This window comes from Brugia malayi, assembly GCF_000002995.4.
Source record: "Brugia malayi strain FR3 genome assembly, contig: Bm_v4_ChrX_scaffold_001, whole genome shotgun sequence".
Lineage (NCBI taxonomy): Eukaryota > Metazoa > Nematoda > Chromadorea > Rhabditida > Onchocercidae > Brugia > Brugia malayi.
The window spans coordinates 17,406,207-17,430,701 of record NW_025062479.1 but is presented as its reverse complement, the minus strand read 5'-3'; the positions used below and the strand labels follow the sequence as shown (position 1 = coordinate 17,430,701).

The 24,495-nt window shown below is 32.4% G+C and overlaps 3 protein-coding genes across 3 annotated transcripts; all 3 read right to left on the bottom strand.

Annotated features, from left to right (window-relative positions):
• Positions 1–470: 470 nt before the first annotated feature.
• Bm7569 (Uncharacterized protein) lies at positions 471–5,495 on the bottom strand (the record flags this gene model as incomplete). The annotated part of the gene is made up of 6 exons (XM_001897946.2): positions 471–915; positions 2,858–2,994; positions 3,097–3,338; positions 3,833–3,956; positions 4,264–4,363; positions 5,089–5,495. 6 exons carry the CDS (start codon positions 5,493–5,495, stop codon positions 471–473), a joined length of 1,455 nt encoding a protein of 484 aa, XP_001897981.2.
• A 2,457-nt stretch (positions 5,496–7,952) lies between these two features.
• On the bottom strand, positions 7,953–10,100 carry Bm9538 (Uncharacterized protein; the record flags this gene model as incomplete). The annotated part of the gene is made up of 7 exons (XM_001897944.2): positions 7,953–8,148; positions 8,323–8,401; positions 8,727–8,901; positions 9,088–9,158; positions 9,397–9,576; positions 9,730–9,896; positions 10,078–10,100. The coding sequence occupies 7 exons, from the start codon at positions 10,098–10,100 to the stop codon at positions 7,953–7,955; spliced, it is 891 nt and encodes a 296-aa protein (XP_001897979.2).
• A 4,102-nt stretch (positions 10,101–14,202) lies between these two features.
• Bma-npp-14 (Uncharacterized protein) lies at positions 14,203–23,235 on the bottom strand (the record flags this gene model as incomplete). The annotated part of the gene is made up of 25 exons (XM_001897941.2): positions 14,203–14,227; positions 14,421–14,582; positions 15,012–15,144; positions 15,382–15,671; positions 15,861–15,932; positions 16,117–16,183; positions 16,535–16,847; positions 17,093–17,407; positions 17,689–17,759; positions 18,036–18,082; positions 18,370–18,528; positions 18,726–18,869; positions 19,164–19,301; positions 19,488–19,594; positions 19,676–19,857; positions 19,936–20,215; positions 20,325–20,523; positions 20,766–20,883; positions 21,089–21,239; positions 21,363–21,616; positions 21,723–21,891; positions 22,210–22,350; positions 22,477–22,605; positions 22,821–23,069; positions 23,194–23,235. The coding sequence occupies 25 exons, from the start codon at positions 23,233–23,235 to the stop codon at positions 14,203–14,205; spliced, it is 3,957 nt and encodes a 1,318-aa protein (XP_001897976.2).
• Positions 23,236–24,495: the final 1,260 nt, after the last annotated feature.

Below are 24,495 nucleotides of genomic sequence, written 5' to 3'. Positions count from 1 at the left end.
ATTGTGATAAAAACACAACTAATTTCCCTTTGGTATTTCATGAAAGCTAAGATGAGGGATAAAACTTTACATTACATCACATAAATTGGTGTAATAAACTTTGTGACTCAGAAAAGACCTAAAAATGCTAAGTTACTTTGAGAAACTGGGTCAAACATTCGAATCAATGACATTCTTGAAATATGACTGAGAAATATTTACGCATTTGGATGAAATAATTTAGAAAAAAAATGTGTATTAACAATCTTTTCTTAACTTTTCTTTCAAAATAAATTTTTCTGTATCGCATCGAATCTTCTGCTCAACGAAATATTTCCTTCCTGTTGGAAGTGAAGTAATAGTATAATGATAAAAGAATTAGCACAATGATAAATGACAATGATAATATGAAAATATACAAATGCTTATATTCGAACGTGTTTTTCTGCCATCGAAGCAGCCTGCACCAAAATGCTTGAGATAATCACACACTATTGTTTGAAATTCCATGTCCACAATGGGGCACAATTCCATATTTCGTAACGCTGATTGCATGGTGACAGTATTGTTGACCAGTCATTATTAGTGCTATTTAAGGTATGTATCACTGTTTGATTTTTCACTGTTGAAGAATCAATAAAATCAGCAGACAGAGTATGCTTTCTTGCACCCATGCCAATTCTTAATCCGGTATCAAATCCATCTCCTATTCTTCCTGCACCTTTTTTGAACTCTCTCATTCCTAAATAAGCACAGGGTTGCTGTTCCGGTAATGTTAGCAATGGATAATATGATGATGCACATAAATGTTTATAGCATTCTTGTTCATATCGTGCTATCGCTGCAAAACCGTTTTCATCATCAATTTTCATGCTTGCCAGATAGCGATTAATAATACGTTGTTGAATGGGCATTTGCTCTGTTGTCGATAAACTCCTATAACTATTCTTTGTTACGAATCCGTATTTTTAACTTTATCCGCAGAGACAAGTCTGGAACGAGAATCATTTTAAGGTTTGGAAGTTCTGGAGCAATATCCATTTTTTCTCAAAACACTGAACAATTTTCATTTTTACGATATCTTAGGAATATCTGTCCGATAGCAACAACTATCCACAATCATACTTCAGCGAACTGTTCTCAAATGGAATTATTGGAATAAGAATAATGAAAAACAATAAGTATCCAGCCAAGTATTCATTTGATTTGATGTGTGAAAAACTGATTGCAGCATTAAATGCTATTTTTTGCATCTATTCCAGGTTGCTTTTTTCCTCTAGTAATTGCACACTGCTTTAGTATTGAAATCCTTTTTTGAGACTATAATCGGTAAGATCTAACCAATAAAGATAACGTAAATGCAAATATTGCAATTATTAAAAGTAATTAGAATGAAAATTACAGCAAGTTAGCACAAATAATAAATTACATAATATTAAGTGATCAAGGCCGGTAACTGATAAGTGCTTCAAACAATCAGTATCGTGAAAAGTAAAATAAGAGCAGAGAACAAAAGCTGAAATTCTTTTAAAAAGATATTGCAGTAAGGATTATAAAGCCAATTATACCATTTAATTGGATAAAAATATTACGCAAGATATTCCACTGCGACTAAATCATATATTTTAATCGAGTAATTATAACTTCTTTTAACTAATTAGAAATATCATTTCCATTTCAATTTTCCATATTATATTGCATCTATCTCAGGCTACAGCCTTGTACAAATTAATTTGATATCAAATTTAACTGCATTCTAAATGAGTTATCAAAAAAACCCATCATCGGTTTTGATGGTCACAAAGAGACTTATAGTGCAGATACTAATTTGGAACAATATCCTTGTTCACTTACAAAAAATATGAATGTACTCATCAATACTCGTCAAATATTGTACATATAAATGGAGATCGAAAGATATAAATTTTATGAGCATATAAGCGATTTGCTTTGCATGATATGAAAACTCTGATACTAGCATTTGTTTTGATTTATGTTCTCAAGTTAGAGAAGTCTTTTCACTGCAACATGTTGTACGATTCAGAGCAAAGGCATATCTCCCTCTCATATTATAGGCTAAGGCTAGCAGATCATAAGACAAATTTTGCCAATATTTTAAACGAAGCTATTTGTTCAACTATTATAGTAAAGCCAGAATATACCAACGTTAGATAACGTTAAAGTTATTCAAATTATAAGCTTAATCCTCTTTAGCAAGCCACTTACTAAAACAGCTTAACTACAGTGTTGAAAATTTCAAAGCAAAAAATATATTTCTTAGAACATAAACACTTTCGATGAGTCAGTTTCATAGGATTTTCCGGTAAGAATTCAAAAAAGGCAGATTTGGAGAGAAGTTCATATTTCAATTTTCTTATTTTTAATTGAAATCAACCTCCTGGACTTTTTTTAGAATGGGATTTTTTTCGAACACCAATAATTATCAGAGCTTCAGATTAACTGAAAAACTAAACAAAAATGTAATGTCAGGATTCCACGGAGATTGTGTTCCTTATTTGTGAAAACTAGAAGTTAATTTAAATAGCCTTTAATTACTAAAATAAATATATATATATATATATATATATATATATATATATATATATATATAAGTTCAGTAACAAATTACAGCCACCCTTAAAACCTTTCTGTAGCTTGGAGAAAAGAAACAAAATCAACGACAACAGTACTTTTTTTGTTCAGAAGTTAGTATCTGGTAATTCTAGCAAATTTAATCAGAAGCGGTGAGAGAAGAGAATGAAGCTGTCGAGAGAATCACGTTAAAAGCTAAAGATCCAGAATAGTAAAGTGAGCAGGAGAAATCTAATCGTATTAAAACAGGAAATTTCAGAGAAACTGATTATAAAAAAGGTGCAACCTTGTTGGTGGAGGCACGATTGGCGCTCGACGAAAATAAGGTGTATCTGGTAATAGATGATATGGTGCTGGTAAATTTAGAAAACGATTCTTCTCATTTCCACTATCATGTGATATCTTCTCGTAAAATTGACCTGACTAAAATTTAAATCCTACTCCATGAAAAAATTGTCCTGTAATAATGAAAATTGTTTAGGCTAAAAGAAAAAGGCAACAAAAAAGCTCGTAATCACCACGCACTTCAGGCACATTAGCTTCAGAAATTTGTTTCAACAAAAAAGCAGTGGCTGGTGATGGTCTAGTACCCGGTCGTTCCGGGGATGGCATATTTTCCTTGAGGGTCATTACTGAAGCGTTTGGATAGCACGGAATCTGATGTTTGCTTATACAATTGTTAGAATTGCCTTGGAACGGATCAGCAAATCCGAGTAGCTTCGCATCACCAATAATATACGGATCACTCTCATCCTTATCTTTGATCGCTGCAAGTGCCAATCTTTACCTTTATCTATGTCTACTGACTAACTCTTCTAAGTATGCCAAAGGATCAGTCTTAAGCTTATTAATAAAAATTTGTAGTGGATTACGAAATATTTCAACTACTAATTTCGGTAATTTTCCTAGTGATAGCTGCAGTAGAGAAATAGATGATGGGATTATTAATTATCGTGTGGACCACATTTGACCCTAACTTTGCCATCCTCATTATGCACTTTCATCTTTCTCTAAACCGTCGCTTTAACCGGTCATGCAGAAGCTTCTGAATGAGCTCCATTATGAAAAAGTTTGAAAGAATTATTTACTGGCTCATATCATGCTTCTTAAGATTTTCATTAACAAATTGTCTTCCTTACTATTTCACAGACATAATTTCTCCTCTTCTACACTTTTATTGTTGTCACTACCACAAAGTGTTGTAATGACAACGTCACAATATCACCGCACTTTGCCTCCAACTTCGGAATAATCTATTTACATTGATGAGAAGTGCAGTTCGTCACGTCAACAACAGTTAGTTTGCTATTCACAAATAAGCGAGTTCGTTTGAAACTCCACAATTTCAATAATCTTCCATTCGTTTCCATTTTGTCGCCACATATCTTTCAAGTTTTTCCATTTTTAAATTTGAAGTAAACGTCATCGCAATAGAACACAAAGTGAAAATTAACTTTAAATACTTTTTTTCAAGTTTTTCGTTTACTTAGTACATTCACTGAGAAATCAATTCGGTCTGCATTTACCTCAATCAATCTGTTTCCGGTAGCTGACCAAGCAAAAACTATCTCTACATTCTTCATAAGTTTATCTAAACTACACTTTATAAATAATAGTTGATACTGACAAACAGTCTGGAATTAACTGTGAAATTTAGTCAAACTTGAAATCAACAATTCTGCATTTGTGTACCTTAATGGCTTTCTCTTTTTCAGTTTCGTTACTGAACACAATGATGTAACCGTTATTGTCGCTTATTCGAATCCATTTTACTTCTTTTATATTTCCATATCTATAAGCTCAAATTCTCAAAATTTGTTGCAGTTTTTTATTTCTTCAAAAAACAAAGAATTTGTATTGTAAACGTTTTCATTTGCTAATATATCACGTACATAAACAAAATCTACATAAGATGAGCTTTTCTGTTAATTGCAGAATAAAATTCCTACCGATAAGGCAAGCTCTGTCATTAATTTTTTTCTTATAAGTAATAAAATAGATTTCCTGTCCATTTTTCTATAAATTTTACTACCTGATGCGAAGTCCAATAATGTATATGTTTTTTTCCCTATGTTGGGTTTAAAATCTCCCTAAGCATTACAAAATCTAAATTTTAGATCATGAAATAAAAAGATTTTGATGTTTTTAGATAGAAAAAGATAATTAAGAGTGGAGAATGGAACATGAATTTTAACCTAACTTTAAATATCCGAATCCGATTATTTAAAAACTTGAATTAAATGCTTAGTAAGGCTTTTGTAAATATTAATTTAAGCGATCCTACATCTTCAAAATATTTGCTAAAACAAGTAAAATTTATACTTCAGATCTGCAGTTCATGGCAAAGGATGTCTCAACATTCTCACTGTTTCTTCAAAATGACCTTGTAGGTGCCACGTGGTGTGCGGGATGAAAGAAGCATGTTTCGCCCTTTTTTAAAATATCTGAATTTTAAAGTTCTTCGGTTTTACTCAAACTCATCTTTTTTCAAGCGTTCATCTTCTAACATTAACGAACCGTGAGAATATTTGTGCTACTTCGTTTTCGGATAAAAAATTTCCGGATGACAGTGTTGCAAATATGGACAATGATGAGCTGTACAGTGGTGTCCATTCTTGCAGATAATTTCTGGATGTTGTTATTTCATTGTTAGCATCATTGTTATCATCATCACCACCATCACCGTCACCATCATCATTATTATCGTCATTTCCGTTAGAGAATATTGATATATAAGAAAACAATCCACTAACATCCACTGCCTTAGCCGACAGAGATGATTCGATTGCTGAGCTTATATCACCTATTTCTTGAGCGGGCCCTAAAGTCAGGATCAAATCTCGAATAGTTTCACTAGCTGCATCCTTATCAAGATTCAATGGAATGCCAGTGGCATCGATCATAGTACTTCCAGTACTTCCCATAGTATTTGCAGCTGAAACGGTTAATGTTGTTGAATTCCTAATCTTTGCTGAAATTGCCGTAAAATCGGATGTCTTTGCTCGGAATAACTTCAATCTTTATCAGTCTTGTCGCTTTTGCTCGATGACTGCACAGAAAGGCGTTTGAATGTGACACATACAATTGTCACCTTTCTGCTTGCTCAGAAACAAAAACACTAGCCGAACGGTTTTCCAACTAATATAACAATAACCGTAATTTTTCTAATTTTTTTAATGCTATTCTAAATTGCATCAAATTTGCATTCTCATTTAAAAATACGAATAGCATTGCACAAATTTTCAAAATATTTTGAATTACATGTGACATGAACGTACATTCTATTCAAATAGAAAGTATGATATTTAATTGAAAATTTAACAAAATTCTCCAGCAGACGATTAAAACTAGAAAAACAGGTGAGCAGAATTGCATAACAAACCTTCAGTTTTCCAGTTTTTGTGCACTACTAGGTATGATTTCAGACAGACTCATAGCACCACTTTCTCTAGAAAATGAATTTAATAGTTTTTTAAATGAACACCGAATTATAAAAGTCCAAAAGATGTTGAAACTGGATAAATCTTACTGAGCAAGAACTAGTTCCGTTTTTCGGGAAAATTCTTGATCCTGATGAGAATGATCTTGGTAAAGCTTCAATATATAAGCTTTAATCTTGATATTCGCAATTATTTCTTAAATATAATCTGCTTATAGCTTGCACAATGAAGAAATCTTAAAATGTTGTAAAAGCCCAAAAAAAACGTTGATAAAAAAACAACCTGATAAAAGCAGAACCAGATTTCTTTAATTCTAGTCACCTTTGTTTATAACTAGAGAAAAAAGAAAAAAAATCGAGGAAAGAAAAGACTGAGGAGAAGTGTGACTAGGACTTTCACAACTAATTTTCCATCTCCTCTCAAGTGCCAATCAGTTCTGCTGTTCCAAGCATTAATTTGTCTATCCAACGTGATGCAAATCGATTATGTCTTTCCACGTGACAATTAAGTAAAGGAAAAATCAGTAGTACTAAGCGTCAATTACACGACAAAGCAACGAGCCTCTTGTTGTCCTTTTATCTTAAGAAAATTTTTGTACAAAATGTTTGTTGAATTTTCCTTAAACTTACCTACACTTCAGGGCTCATGACTTCAAGTTAAGCATCTTTAAATGAAGTCAAAAAACTGTAAGCATAATTTTATAAATCACTGATCTTCGGTCAAACTTTTTTCTGCTATTAAAGATTATCGGGAGAGATGTAATTTCAATAGAACTATTGCGAATCCTATTTCTTGTCATTTCATGTATTTTAAATTTTATGTTTGGATTTCTGAGATTTGCAAGTTTTGTAGATTCGATTCCATTCCTGTTTGCCATTGTCTTCTCCGACTGAATGACTAAAGCAATGCTGATGCAATTTTCATCCTTTTAGACAAAATATCTATTCAAAATATACATTATTTTGCTACAAACAAACTGGATTGATAGTAGATGCTTCTTTCAAATTGACGTTAACTCAAACTCAAATATATCAAGTTTATTCTACTGCGTTGACATTGTGACTGGCAGAAATGCATCATTCCATTTCTTATCGACAAATGTCCTAAGATTAAACATAATCAAGCGAAGTAGTATGCTTGATACTCATTGTAATTTGAAAATATAAGTTCATATATTGAGAAATACGAGTTCTTTATCAAATAAAATGGCATTAAAATTTTTATTAAAAAAAAGTAATTGAAAAATCATTCTGCTTGTAGTGGTCACAAATTAATTTGTTGTAATTACTTCAAAGAAAAATTATACAGCTGTAAAAATTTCGTGCTAATTAGATATATGCATTAAATTGTTCACTTAACATTTTAAATGACTGAGAGTAATTGCTTTATAATTGATTGCTTTACTTTTCAAAGTTTTCTAGAACGTTTTCAAAAATATTTTCTTGTCCTTAGAAGCAATGATCTCTGAGGACAGAGGATAATTTTCATCGAATACTTCAAAAAGCTTAATCGATTATTGTGTGAATAACTGGAACAATTTCTCAAGAGTTCAATTCTTACTATTTTCCAATCTTAATCAAACAATTTCTATTTTATTATTGTATTCTCCGTCATGAAGAATTATTTATAAGTTCAGTAACGAATTTGTTTATTCATAATTCTGTTATTGTTGTCTTTGTTAAAGAATAGATAATGATCGGCCAGAATTAGATCAATTGCAATAAGTCTGAGTAATTGTTAAATTTAGAATATTAATGAAAAACAACAGATTAACCTGATAGCTTGAGAAACACTGAAACAAATTGGAATTGAAAGGTTTATTATAAATTGATTTTAAATTAAATACTATTGTAGAATCTTTTATAAATTATAAGTCGGATTCCAACAAAAATTACAACGGCTTAGAACAGTATCATAACGTAATTATGACAGAAAGCAGAATTAGGAATAGAAAAAAAAAGTGGATTTAAAAGCGCCATGTTTGCAAGTCTTAAAATTAAAGAAGCTAACCTTAGACGATTTTAGAATGCACAGAAATGACTTTCCCGAATCAGACGGTATCACTGACTTGCTGCTGTTTGCATTACAATCGCACCAAATAGTTATTTGCCCCGATATTTGCCGGCCATTAGCATGTCTAAATTTTGAGATTCTCAAGTAATTATTATATGAACTAATTGAAGAAACTAAAGAAACCCCAATCATTTTATAAATCACAACCACAAATCCATAAATCTGGATAGAAATAATGATCATTGTTGAATAGTTCATTGGATCAATTTTTTGTTTATATTTTCTAAGGGAATTCTACCTTGCCAACACATCTATTTCATACAAATCAATGTCATTAGTTTCTGTGGCCAAGGTATGAACGCGAAACTGTGATAGCTCTGAAAATATCGAAACTTTCGTATTTTATTTAATCTTTAAGCAGATTTTAATTCTGATGTAAACCTAACCTATTTTATTTGATCGAATCAAGCTGGAAAGAAGAACTAGATAGCTAGGTAGAAATATACATATAGCTTGACAAAAAACTAGATAGAACCATGCTGAAAAAAAAATTAGATAACTATTTTCTCGGTAAGTAGGACAGAAGGCTTTCAGACCAAAAAGAATTCAATATCTAGGAAAACTGGATAGCTGTTTTTCTTGCTTGCTAGTGTTTATGAACTTTAGCATTTGAGAAGCCTTAATCAAAGAAAGAAGTGGCACCGTATTTTTGCACTTGAAATGTAATTGAGTAGGTGTGAGGCTTATGGCGATCTGGTCGTGCGACAATCTTCCATTCTCCAAAAGCCAACTGGTCTGGCAATTGAAACTCTACGGCAAGAAATCGAGTTTTAGAATTCGATCTGGTTTTATGTATCAGTTCAAAACCATCCGGATTCTAAAACTGTTAACCTTTCCACTCAAAAACTTTGCCGACTTCGGTTACTGATACAAAACAAACAAATTTATGTATTTTGCGAAGTAATTTATCTGAAACGATCTATTTCGAATTAGTATTGTGGAAGCAATCTAGCATATTTGCATTCAACTAATAAACATTTAAAAGTATTTCAATTCAGCATACCAGAAGCGCAAAATCCACTGATCCTACATACAACTTTCCGCTTGTAGTGAGTGGTAACGCTCGTACTTTAACTGCAAAACAGATTTTTTAAATATTTTTATCATTTGCTTATCATCATAAGAAATGAAAAATATGAAAATATATTTCGAAGTCTTTCTTTAATAAATCCGAAGTAATAGATTAACTTTTCCTTCTGTTCTCTGATTATTATTTCCAAAATGTAGAAGCGTTAGGGTTTTAATGCTAAGCTTATCAATGATTGCCTTTCAATTTCGTTGAATTCCTAATAAATATTTTAAATTCATATACCAGTATCAGTTGGTTTATAAACAGTTTTGTCAGTCTGTAAATAAATGTTTCTTAGATCGGGTGCACCCGGTATTATTTCTTCAAAAGGCTCACTGTCGTTCTCAACTCGAACCACTAACCGATAGGAATCAGACTGTTCTGATCCACCCGGTACAAAGAACTTTACACGATTTAGTGACCCTGCAATCAACATCAATAATCATCTCTTTGACATATTCATCTCTTTCCGATATCCTTTCTATCTACAAATTAACACTTTAGCTATGTTTGAATAAATAATAAAGAAATAAAATATATTGCTTCTAAAAACGGAAATTGGGGAAGATCACTCACCGGCAACTTTCCTTTGTAATGTTTGTCGGAAGACTAATAACGAAGGGTAGAAAGCATGAATTTCTATGCCAATATCAACGAGATTATTTGCGGAACTGCTGGCAGATATTAGCATCTCATTGATTGCATTCCATCTCAATGTTGATTGTGTCACAACCAAAGGTTTCCTACAAAAAATTACAAACATGAACTGAGATTTCCTCATATATTTTAATGCAATTCTAATAAGTATTCAAATGTTATCCTGCAATTTTGATAAATGGATTAATAAATTATGCTAAATAAATTTTGATAAATACATTAATAATAAATAAAGCATTAGTGGAAGAATATGACTGATTTACTTACTGCTCAGTCCGATGAAGTTTCATTAAAAGTAGAATACAAGTAAGCAAAAGCATAGTTGTCATCTCGGTTTTTTGTTTCTTCATTTTTTGTGATATGAAACGAACGATGATAAAATATTGAAACTATTGAATGATGAGTGGAATAATCAGTGTTATTAATATTTATTCGGTGGCCATGGCTAGACAAATTTTTTGGTACATCCCATTCTCCTAAAAATGTATTAGCAATTCTTTAATGTATTTCATTTTTTCAATAATTTGAATTGCCAACTCTTTCAATTAATTGTAGTTAAACTGGAAAAACGATAAAAAGCTCAGTAAAAAAATCTTTAAAATGATTTTATCAAATCAAAGTACTAAGGAATATTTACTGTTTACTAAATTTACTGTTATGTGCTAAGAATTGCAACTTTCAAGAAACTCATCTGGTTTTCTAATGCACAAATAATTAAATTTACAACAATATGAAAAACTGAAATAAAAATATGGAGAACTGATTAGTGACTAAAATATCCGTCGATCGATTGAAAATGCGGTAAACCAGTCCATCCTTGTGTAAATTTAAAAAAAAAAGACCATTCAATACAATATAAAACTCGTTACACTGCATGAATTTTACAAAACATTTCGGAGCAGTGACTTGTCGCAGGTATTTTACAGCGTTACTGCATAATGTTAATTGTGAAAGATTTTCAATCATTCATCTTCCATTGGATTTTCTAGATTATACGAATTTTCAAAATTAGGATTCTTTTTAGAAGTAATCAAATCGCAAATACAAACAGTTTAAATGGAATGTAACCAATGAAATCAAAATGCTCATATTTTAAGATTTTTAGAGGATAAAAACATTTTTGTGTATATTAAAGATTTTATATAAAATTAAATAAAATCACTTAACCAGCTTCGCTCACAGACATATCAAATTTATCTGGTTTTCAAATTGGCTCGGATTTAAAGTAGTAGTAAAGTTTGAAAGTTGAAATTAACCACTAAGCAACGCATTTCATTACAACTGATTGTTTATCTTGAATTTAAATTCCATTCCAACAGTATTCAAGAAAGTTAAGAAACAATGCTGTTCAAAAGTTTTGTACGTAAAACGAAAAGTTCATGATGGAAACAGTCAAATTAAATTAATGGGATCGGAGACAGCACTAAAGGACTTCACTTCAAAACATCAAATAAAGGAAAAATCGCGACAGATAGCAAAAGTCTTGCAAATAATCGCAAAAAAATTTCGAAAATTTTTCTAATATTCCAAAATTTAAGAAATATATGGCTATAATACGACTCATATGATTGATATTCTAAAATAATATCACACTTCCTGATAAGTTATGTAATAATTATTATGCATATGCAATGAAATTATATTGGTGATTAATTGGACCACACATATGGCTGCATGATAATTTCGGGAAAATGCTAAAGTTAGAATATATTATTAGTTTTCTCGGGTGACAACGAATTGTAAATGAAATGAATGGAGAGAAAACGATCAATATAATATCATCGTTGTGGTCTTGCCGGTGCTGATTTGTTTCGGGATTGGGAATCAGTTTGCTTAATAATCAGCTAACTTGGATTGTTCTGAATTCTTAATGCTCATTACGAACCGTAGAACATCTGACGTTTCAGATGAATTCTGAATTGCGATATGAATTAATATGTAACTATTAGAAAATTAGTGATAGGTACTGCATCAACCAACGAATTAATTTTCATCTTCAAAGAAAAGAAATTCGTACCAAAATTTCCAGTACTATTATTCATATCGAAAGTGAGCAATGATTCCTTTATTTGAAATAAACAGGTAGATGACAGAATTGAAAGAAACTGGAAGGATCACTTAATTAATGTGCTGGGAAGCAGTTCTGTTAATAAAGTGGAAAACTATTGGTCTCACACTAACAAATTGACTTTAGAAATCATAGATTTCAATTAGCAACAATTCTTATGGCAATTTCTAAAGTTACAAATTTCTGAAACTTATCACAGATGTAGTAATTTATCCATGAATAACGATAATTTCTTTATTAGAAACAAACAGGTAGAAAAAAAAAAAACAATTTTCTTTCTTAAAACTATCACTGCATAGCAACAATGAATAGAAGAAAAAGACATTTTAGAAATGCACCGTTTAATGTGTCGTCCTCTGTATAAGTCAATATCAGAAGTAACTATTTCGAATTCCTGGAATTTATCTCAGAGATTGTTGTAGAAAAAAGTTTAATGAGGAAAGATTGTCAATTTTATTTCTCTCTAGTTCAGATCTGCCTGTTAAACTTTTTTATAACATAAAATAGAACGAACTCGTTAAGCAAATCAAAATAAATATACTTCTGCCACGGCACTACGCCTAAGGATTGAATGGATTTTCGAAATTCCAGCAGAACAACAAACTGTATTATTCATTTGTTCATATAAGATTTGTCTGATTTATACATAACAAAACGATGACTCATAAACACAACTAAGGATAATAGAAGATATAGTAATGGTTAACTTTATGGTTAACTTATTCTTTTCATCACATTCCAACATTTCCAGATGAAATCCGTCACCTAGAATTAAACTATGTAGCAATAAAAAGAGCTAATAGAAGTAAGAATTTTTCTGCTTAACAGCAATTTCCCTGAATCTTTTACATTATATTCTCGCTCTATAGAATCCCCTTCCCGTCTAAATCTGAATGAATTTGTGACTGTTCTTTGATGATGGATTATACATTCCGCTTTTCTTTATTTATCAGAAACTTCTTGAGCTCCACTACACAACATTTCACTACTGGTATTGATTAAACTGATTATTGACTTCTTTAGAATATAATTAGAGTATTTGAAGAATTACTTTATTACCGAGTTTGTACAACAAATTTCCATCACGTTTATCCTTTGCTGAGTTCCTTGCATAAAACTCTGTGAAGTAGTATTTAATATATTCTGAAGTAGTTTTTGCGAACATTCCCTAAATTGGCTTTGAAGAAGGTGGTACACAGGAAGAATCAAACACCATCTCGCTCACAGATTAAAATTACACACGTGATTCATTAATGGAACACATTACCGCCCAATTTTGATACTTCTGCATAATCTGAGAGTGCAATATGATACAAGGCAGAAAACAGGAACACACAAACAGAGTTGCAATTGAAATAGTGAATTATTTTGTGGAGAAAAGGATCCCTAAAGCGTATTCACTTACTTGTCACATCAATATATCTGCAAGGCATTGCTCCATACAGGAAGTGATACGGGAGTCAATGAGGAGTTTGCCTTATATTCATTTTGATAAAAATCTGTGAATCTCATAGTTTCATTCTCCATTTCTTCACAAATAGTCTTGATTTGATTGATTTAAAAACTCGCAGACTCTACCAAACATTCGTTCCCTTCTTGCCACCTTATTTCTATACTATTAACATTCTCAAATTCACTGAATACAAATAATGAGATCAGCATGTAACTCAGTAAATTTTATGCTTCAATAATTATGTACTTCCAGTGACATACACTCTACACACCGTGCATTATTCCCCGTCTTAAATAAGAAACTTATGCAATTCCAACTTCGTGCTCTATACTTATGTACTCCTAAACTATCAGAATTCCTATGTCCAAGGTTACGATTAGTAAACATAGCGAAGGGCTTAATAATAAGCAACAATGATTGCAAATATCCACTATAAAAGTCAAAACATTGACAGGCACATACATCAACATGTTTTTGAAAAAACTTTTTAGATTAGGTAGGAAACTTGAATTTGATTTTGAAACAGCCAACAATAACCAAAGATTAGAATTTATTAACTTTAGCCTTTAATCCATAAATTCAAGCTTCTAAGGCAGTAGGAGAAAGTTGTATGAGCTTGAAGAATGATAAAAGAAATCAAAGTAGAATATTTTAAAATTTCGGCCTTGACGAATCGACTTCCCAAAATCTAAACAAAAAATAAATGACAAATTTAAGAATTTATTGGCTGATATGACGGAAACAATGTGGAATACAATTTATGTGACTAAAACATTTATAAACATGCAAGATTTAGCACAAAAAACGAAACAATTACTGAATTTCATCAATTTTTCAATCGCTTTCTTGTAGTTGTTTCTTCAGCCATATTCTAACGCCACATAGAAAAGGACGAACTAAAATGGTCCAAAGATGATCAGTATTTAAAAAATCAATAACAAACCAATAAAACTTTGAATAAGCACGTGCAGTGCTTTCAGTGTTGAACGAGCAATGAATACTACAGTTTACTAAAATATTTTGCACATGTTTTGGTTAATCTTCAATCTAAGACTGGAAAATACATTTACTGCAATGTAAATAAAGAACCTGTTAGTTACAGATGAATTTAGACCTCCACCAAATATTGAGCTTTTTTGAGGTTGCTGCGTCAAAGCACCAAATCCACTCCCACCAAATACAGAAACCAACGATTGCTGTTGCTGTCTTGCAGCCAGTGAACCAAATCCAACGGTACTAGTTTTGGCGAAACTAAAAGTATTATTCGTGTCATTGAATTTAGGTAGAAATTTCGAAAATTTTGTGCAAATGTTTAGATTTCTTCATTTTTATGAAATAGAATATTTATGCTCCATCATATTAGTAAGAACATAACCACGAATCAAAAAAAAAAAAAACATCTGATTGTTTTTTTTTAAACATTTTATTCCAATTTTTTCATTAACCATCATGCACGAATCTCATAAAGTAGTTAACCATAAAACCATTGCACTTAGAAGATAAAAGTATAAAGCATTAAGACTGGCCTAGTTCATGACCGGTAAAATACAGTAATGTTTAACCGACCGTTTAAACTTAAAGAATACATACCCTTTCATTATCAAATCAGTAACACTCTCACATTGCGACACATTTTAGATTTTTTCTGACCTTGCAAATTCTTACATAGCAAAAACTAACTTAGAAAATGCAGTAGTTGCAGGGGTAACATCTTGAGGACGTTGTTGACCAAATGATGAAACAAGAGGTGATGGAGATCCGAATACTGGTTTCGAACCAAATGATGGTGCACCGCCAAACGTGATACTACTAGCTAAAATTGAGTTTTAAGAATGCACAGCTTTTAAAAAACTTACAAGTTTCAAAGAAACAACATTTCCTAATTAATCATTCTAAATTTCAGAAAAGTGGAAAATATGCACAGTTCTGACAGTATGCGAGAGTACATTGACTGACTTTAAAAAATTTAAATCGATTAGGCTATGCAAAATATTTCTTAAATACTAAATCGCACTTCAAATTTTGGAATCACTCGCGATTTAAGTCATACTTGCTGGTTTTGTCCCAAAAAGACTGGATGAACTATGCAAATTAGCTGCTGAACCGAAAGAAAACGAAGTTGATGATGCTACATTCGATTGTTGCATTCGGCTGAAGAGACCACCACCACCAGAAGAAGTTGCTGGACCACTAGCATCAAATACTGAGCTACCTTTGTTAACAGAAGAAGCATTACGAAACACTGAAACTGTCTGAGGCTGTGCAGATGACAGAAATTTGAGCCCAGAACCAAAAATGTTTTGCGTCGTGTTGGCAGTGGATGCAGCACTTTCCAAACCACTAAAGAAAAATTCTTTCAATTCTAATGTTCCTGATACTTTTTTTGGTAGAAAGAGATTTTGAAAATGCTGATGAAGCAGTTCGAAAAAAATAGTTTTTGTAGAGGTTACAGGTTAAAAGAAAAGAGAGTTTATAACAACTTATATTTAATAGAAATTATAGAAACCAGATGTTTTAAGAAAAACTGACAAGGAGAGCGACGATGAGAACACAGCTGTTGGAGCAGATGAAGTACCCTCTGCTTCCATCATTCCATCGTCACTGAAATTCTTTAGTCTAGTATAGTTCAGCAAGTCTAATACTAAATCATTCAGTACATTTGATCTTAAGCTAAAAAAAAAAAAAAAAAAAAAAAAAAACTGCGGTGAATATTTCCCTCACCACAACCAATTTTTTGTTATGCTTGACCTTCAAATGTTATCAAGTGAATGAGAACCATACATACCCTATAGCATCCAAATCTTTTGGCTGCAACTCAACTGTCGTGCTTGCATTACCACCATTTACTGAATCTGAAGAAATAATGGCCAGTTCAGCAGTAACAAAGCATAAGAAGTTTCTATACCTAGAAACTTCAAATAAACTGCGAAGATGAACAGAATAATTGCTAAGGTCAGAACGTTCAAATAACTGACAGCTCACCTATCCTAATTACCTGGGCAGAATGGTTTAATGGTAGGATGCACTCATTAAAAATGAGCAGTGCAACACTTTTATTGTCAACTGGTCATCACCAAGAAACATGCTGAATTAAAAGCCTTTATAAAGTTTTTTATTTTCTCTCGGTTCTGTAAACATTACAAAAGCATAACATTGTCGATAATGCGACATTGCTTAGACTCAGATTTAGAAAAAAAAAATACCATTTACAGCAGATGCTGTCTGCTGGTTCTCTGCTGCTGGTAACTTGAAGGTAAACGATATATTCGTTTTGGAATCTGACATGTTAGATGTCGTCCTTAAGACAGACGAATCTGCTACTGTTACTTCATTGTTCGTGTTTGATATTTCAGAGTTTTTTGTTGAAGTTGTGTCAGTTGCAGTGGGTATTGTTGAACTTGAAGCTATGGTAGCAGAAATGTTTTTCAACGATTCTGATGTTGTAATAGGTTCAACTGATGTTGTTTCATTTTCTTTGCTTTTCATTGAAAAAATTTTCTGTGCTACAGTAGAATTCTATAAGTTCAGGTTAATTTACACACTACTTTTGAATAAGCTTGGATAATTGTATTCAGCAGCAAGATCACTGTTTGAAATTTATATTAAAAAATTCTATGAATTAGCTCTATTAGCTACTCATTCAAGATCTGAAATTTAACCCAAACTGCATCACCCAAGAGCCATCTCGATTTTGTATGGCACACCTTACCCACATACATATCACAGACAAAAACATCGAGTGATAAAAAAACAAAACTGACATAATCAGAGGTATTCGGCGTAATGACGGTGCAAAAAGCAGTTCCTCGAGAAGAAACATCATTCGCTGTTGTTGATGGAGCATCCAAATTTTTAAATGAAAATGTTACATCACCCGGCTGCTCTTCATTCAACGTTACAGTATCTGGAACTTTCGTAAATGAATCTCCGACAGGGAGCTGTTTCATAACTGCCACCGTGGAAAAACAGCTGGAAGTTGTTGGTATGGTTGTAGAACTGCTCAAATTCACGAAAGAAGGAGATGAAGTTGTTGACAAATTAACAGCTGATTTAGTCGGTTTTTGGGATTGGTTGGACTGAAAACGCAATGTAAATCTTCAATATTTTACATAATCTTTTACTGAAAAATATAAATACATAGGAAATAATGAAAAAATTAATTTTTAATATTTTATCGCAAATACGAATCTGCACTATCAAATTTCCTATTTTCTTCTAAACAAAGTAAAAAAAGGATAATCATTTTCTCTGTTAAAATTTACTCGTGACATTATCGAAAAAACAGATTTTTTTTTTAAACATTTTATTCCAATTTTTTCATTAACATTTTACTACAAACGGAAAAACCTGCCTGGACAGCGAAAGATTTATTGGCCCCATCGGATATATAATCTGCGGAAGTGGCCATGTGTATGGACGATTTCGCCTCTATAATGGAATAAGCAAAAAATATATTCTGTGAAACTACAATGATCTGTTAGATATTTATTGTGGGAATCTAAAACTGGCTATTCTAGAATCCTAAAACTGATCTTACTAATTAGATTGGAAGTAAAAATTGTTTATGCGTGAGCATGCATTACTGCCTTCCCAATGCTCCGAATTTTTAATAAAGATACAAAAGTGTGCCCTGAAGAGATACTACCTTTCACTAGCAATTTTGAAGTTAATAGAGGTAATAATATCCCATTTAGTAAGGCATACCTTTAGAAAGTAAATAATCAGATGACTGCGTCCCAATATCCATAACGCTAGAATAAAAAAAAAAAAACATGAACTTACTAGCTTCTAGGCAAAGTTAGGTTGAAGTCCCTGGTTTCAAAAACAATGACTGCTGTGTAAGCCACAATTGCAGCCAAAGCAGTCCTTGATGGTCTAAATTCAACACACGTACATATTCGATTTCAAATCTAAGCCTGACAATTAAAACACACACACACACATTCGATTTCAAATCTATGCTTGACAGTTAAAAACACATGATTCTTCAACTGCTTCCTAAAAATTCTAAATGAGGAAATATCTAAAATTTTCGAACAGCTTCGTAGGTGTTTTTATTGGCATTAATGCTGCTTCAAGCAAGCGATTTTCAATAGCTGCTATGGTTGAATTCGATACACAGTCTAGTGCTTCATGTGAATCAAACACAACAATTTTTGCTTCCGACTGCTTCACATGACTACGTAGAGCCAAAAATCTGAAATGAATCCTGCAACTGGTAAAATATAATAAACTTCTTTGAAGAAAAAAATAAAATACCAACATCAACTTATGAATATACTACAATACCTTTCAGATAAAATGAAAAATAAAAAAATAGAAAAAAAACATATCGTTTTCCTTTAGTAACTAACACTCCTTATTTCAAAAGAACTATTAACAAATTCCCCATACTTCAACAATTCTTTCTGTTGTTCAACAGTAACAACTGCTGTTCCTGCTGCTAATTCCCCGCAATATGTCTTAGAATTGAACGATGAATTTGAAAGTGATTTTGTTGACATGAAAAATTTATTCACGCCGTCTTTTCTCAACGGTCTGGAAAAACAGTTAAAGTATGAATAATATACAAAATGTAAACCAAATAAGACGCTAAAATCAATAAACAATGTAAACCAATAAGACGCTAAAAAGTAATTACGTTAAATACAATCGTAAAATTAATTGAACGATAAGTGAAATTAAATTTTGAGCAAGCACAGCTTTGAGACTATATTTCTACGACTTTAAACAATCGTACATATATAAAACATATTTTTAAAAATACCATTTTAGTAAAAATGACAATTGTGAAATGATTATCTAGAACAGTTAAAAATAAAGAATAGTTACTTTAATCGAGTGCTCAAACTTGTAACTTGTTGTTGCAATTCACACAAGATTTTCCGTCGTGAAACCATTCTCTTGCAGATGTTTTTTGCAGTCGCCGCAATCTGCTGTTCTTGATCAATATTCAGAGTTAAAACTGATCTGAAATTGCAAACAAAAAAGTGGAACAAAACCGCTTTATTAATACTATTGCTTGTTGAAGGATTATGTAACATAAATAAGTTCTTAAATGTAGCTATTGTTAGGTATCGAAAATCAGCTTCATCATAGGCACAAAGTTGCAAAAGTCTGCTTACTTAACCTTTAAAAAAAGCAAGCAAAATTAACCTATTTTTTGCATTTAATGTTGGTATTTCTGTTAATACATCTTCAACATTCGCAATTTTCTGTTCCAATTTCACTAAGGTTTCTACCAATTTATCCAAGCGATGCATCTAAAAAATAGTAAAAAGTAAGAGCAGCATTGTTTCAGATTCCTCACATCATTTAAAATAAATAAATGTTTAATTCATCACATTGTTGAAGTCCAACACCCATTTATTGTCAAACAGCTCTCGATCAACATTATTCGCAATTCCCAACTGTTCTTCAACTGAACACATACTCTCTTTCATCTGGTTTTCTAAAGCATCAAGCCATGATGCCACTACTGCTCGTATTTTCTCCAACTCTAACATTTCATCAGCTAAATTTATGCCTGAAATATAATTTATAAATGCGCCACAAAAATACTTTCTTTAGTTTTCAATTCAAACAAACAAACCTACACACTTACCAGTGTTCAATTCTAGCTGTTTCGCTGAGTTTTTCTGCAAAATTTGAAGCCAATCATTCCGCTCACAAAGTTCAAAGAATTGTTCATCAAAAATGAGAAGTTTTTTCCGAAAATCTTCCCGTAACTGTCTAATCAAATCTGTCCCTGAATTAACTCTCTGGTGTTGCAAATGTTCCCCTATCTGCTGCTGTGAAACTGCTGAATCTTCTACATTAGTACATGGTAAAGATTGATGTAATTTTGATAGCACTGCTGCTTTTGCTAACTGTAACGAGTTTATCTGAAATTATTTCCTTTTCAAAATCGGCAAAACTAATATTACATAAATAAAGCTCTGGATGAAGTATTAAATGACACTGTAACATCAGCTTTTCGTTTCTAGTACAAACCTTTGCCTGCTCTTGCAACTCATTCTGCTTTGGAATACATGTACTTTCAGAAGAAATGGCTGAACCCAATGAATCTGTAGGTACCGGAATAGTTTGACATATGGCATCTGGCGAACCAATACAAGAATACTCATTCTGTTTTACAACAGCCCTTTTTGATATCTTTCCGTAAATCACTGATGGTAAATTTTCTGTCTGTCTAAAAACATAACTGTAGTTGAAACTTCAGAATCTGACTACAAAACAAAAGTTCTAAATATAGCAACCGCATAAATGTTAACAAACAGATACTAATAAAGCAAGAAAATCAATCTCTGAATACCATGTATCTTGAAGAAAACTGCACTGTAAAACTACATTACCAGAAATATTCTTTAATCAAAAAGCAGTCTTTTTTAAGCAAAGTTTTTCTAAAAAAAGAGAGGGAAACCAGATATATACATATTAATGCTTTGATGTTCGGCACGAGAAGATAATGCATTGAAGGCAAGAAGGATCCCTCGAGACGATAAAACCAAGACTGTAGGACAAGGAGGACGTTCCATACTGTATTCGTTATCTGGAACGATTTGCTTCTGTTGTGGGAAATCTTCTCAACGAAGAAAACATACTTTTTGTTTTTTAGAAAAGCATTAACTAATGAAATATATTTTTATTTCTTGAAACATGTTTCATAAGATGACCTTTTCTTTATGAATATTTCTTTCGCTAATAATGAAATGTGATAATTAGTCTAAACAAACAAATTAGATGAAAAAACATACCAATCTTGACAGGGAGGACTGATGAAAAATCGATAGAAATACCAACTGGATAGGTTTCACAGTGTTCAGAATCAAGAGGCATTTCAATTCGCCCATTATCATCTAAAGTCCAGATCTTCCACTCAGATCCGACTTTACCTAGTACTGTTACCTGAAACAAAGGTAAGTTTGGGAAACAGCTAAATATTTATTCCTCAGTTGCTGAGGTCAAATTCGATAATACGGCCAAAAACATAAGTCAAGGATCTTTTTTTCTTGCAAAAGATTCGCTGACCTCACTGGATCTTGATGAGGAGCACAACACCAATTTCCAACCCACCAGTTGTGTAAATTCAACTCGTTGATCGAAAGTGCTTTTATCGCCACAAAAGTTAATGTCATTGAAATGTGTCCATTGAGGTGGTGTATCCTTTTTCACACATAACTTCGTTATATCTACTTCCTGCCCTGTTCTTGGAGAATAGGCAATAAGAATTTCAGTAGTTGCAAGCCAACTGATTCCAACACAACGCAGAGCATTATTTTCATCTATAATGAAAAAAAAAAAAAAGATTCATTACACCGATAAAAATTTTCCTAACGAATGCTAAGCCAGCTTGAATCACCTGTACTGAGTTAAAATGTTTTGGTTTACCTTTCAAAGGAGGTGGTGTCACGCGCACCAATATCATTTCAGGTTTGTACTGCTTTACGTGACCCGAAATGTCGCCTATGACCAACTGTTTCCCCTTTGGACTCCATCCTATACAGGTTACGACATTATCATGTTTAACAGTGCCAATCACACTTATCGAAGACGATTTCTGTAAAAACGTCACTTTTTAAAATTTACCCCGAATGTGCGGACTATGACACTTCCTTAGTATATGATAAACATGTAAGCATCGATCGTATAATAAAACTCAATATACTATATGGCTGTGCCTTCTCAGCTTATTCCATACTTCTGGAGCTTTCCTAGCGCTCTGACACATCCAATAGCTAACACTTTCATATCATTACAATATGAAAACATTTGATGAGATCTCTTTAAAAGATATGGTAAATATATTACGAAAAAAAGTCGAATAAATTAATATCATGATTTCCAAGCCAAAAAAGTAATTACAAAATAGCATTACCTCAATATCAAAAGAATAGCAGGATAACACGCCATCAGACGTAGCAACAGCAAATACAGTATCCTGTTGTGGGTTCCATTTTAGGGAACAAGGTTGGGCAGTTGGATCAGCAGAGAGCTTCAAACTGTAAACGGGATCTCTCTGCAACAAATCTCTAAAGCTCTGCAAGCATTGTTTAGTTAAAAAGCTTTAATTGACTAGAAAGATTTGAAAGTTAAAGATCAAAACATGTGTGTTACTAAACATACAAAATAGTAAGTAGCTAACCTGCTTAACACAATCAACGGAAAATGCACATATATCATAGAGAAATACGAATGCTCCAGATAATGTTCGCATTAAAACCGATAATACGCGACCTGAGCAGTTACAAGCTAACGCAGTCAATGCAACAGGCTGCAAAGATACTGGGACCCAGTGCATAAATTTCTCGAATAAATTAAGCTCAAAAGAAATGATAATTTTAATTATGATATAAATAAACCAGGGATAAAACAGCTCAAAATTAGTGTTGGTGACAATCCGAACAATTAATGTTTTACCAAATTTATGGTAATATTGCTGTTCGTGAAAGTTTAAAAGTCATGTACATAACAGAGACACAAATCAACCTGTTCAACTTGAATGTTGGTTACTTTCGTCTTGATGACAAGTACATCTGCATTGATATCAGCTTTACTGCTGCTTAGCTGATGAACATCGCTACTTCTTAAAGATATCAACTTATCACATCCAGAAGCACAAACAATAATCCCATATCGTGATGAGACAGCAATCCAAGACGGACATATATTATCGTACAATGTTCCATCTGATTTATCGAATATCTTCACACGCTGAAGTGCTCGGAATTGGAAATCCTGAAAAAAGTGGAACCGCACTTCACATTACAAAAATGGAAGTGAAACATGGATATTTTGATTTGTTAAACAAAAGACTAAAGATGTATAGCACTTCTGAAACATAAAGAACTTCAGCGCTTACTGGAATATCCACAAATGCATCTGCCATCTTTCCCTCTCGCATATCAGCTGTACTCCATGTATAACTCTTTAAAAAAAATCTTGTTAAAATTTGAAATACAGTGGAATTAGGAAAATCATTGGAAGGATGTAATAAATACTATGCTACGAATAAGCTCATTAGTAATTAATAATGAATTTTTAACAAATAAAACAGACAAGAACAGGAGGTTCCACTACTTTAGAACGCAATACAGGGAGAGGGAATTGCTCATTTCTAGGAATCAAGTTTTCCCGAATTTGATGTGATCTTTTCCAGAGTTTTCTGAAACAGTAGATAGAATCTCTCGCCTTTCCTAAGATGTTCAGGAAAGAGGTACCGTTTCATTGCTTCGATAAACAACGTACCCATCTACACAAAAAATACCTCACCACATATTTGAACCTAATCTCCGATATGGCTGAAATGTAACCCGCAACGAAACAACGCATCTCATTGGCACTATTGAAAGGAATATGCATTCAGTGATATTTTGAGTTAACGCAACATGAAGTGAAGTGACATCAAGTAGAATGACGTCCCATCCAGAAGGGCATTTTTTGAATATTGAAGCTTTTGTCCAAGACAGAAATGATAAAGGTTAAAATGGAAGCTTTGATTTGTTATTTGGGTGATAAATCAAAGCAGGTTGTGTTTATTCATTGGATATGTTCAGGTAGTGCTGTCCTTTTTATCCTTAATGTATTTTATTGATTTATCAAACTAGTTAACTTAGTTTATCTAACTAGTATTAATTCATCTGGCTAGTTCCAACTGCCTAAATTGCTGTCTTTTTGTGCCGCTTATATGTGCTTGTACGAACTTTGACTTAATCGAAGTGACAGCAATTCAGCAATGACATTTCTGGAAGGAAGTTTTGGAAACCACAAGTATTCTGCGGTCTGTTGAACTGATCGTAACCGAGTGATTAAATGCGATGGCTTTAGGATTGGCGTGCTTTTGAATATTCATCTGCAGATCGGTGGTTGCAATTTGTTTGCTATTACGCTACAATCAATCTATGAACTAACATTTCTCATCTTTTATGACTTTTTTACTTAATCTTATCCATTTTATCCTTTATAGTTTAAAGTTAAAATGGAATCGTTTAATCTTCCGGTAACGTATATTGGTAGGGTAACAACACTAGGGCCGGTGATTTCTTTTTCAGCTTCTTGAAGTATTTAAATCGATATTTTTTTAAGGTAGAGGAAAATTCTAAGTCAGAAATATGAGGAGTAATATCTTAATACGTTAAAATTCATGCTGGTGAACAAAATTATT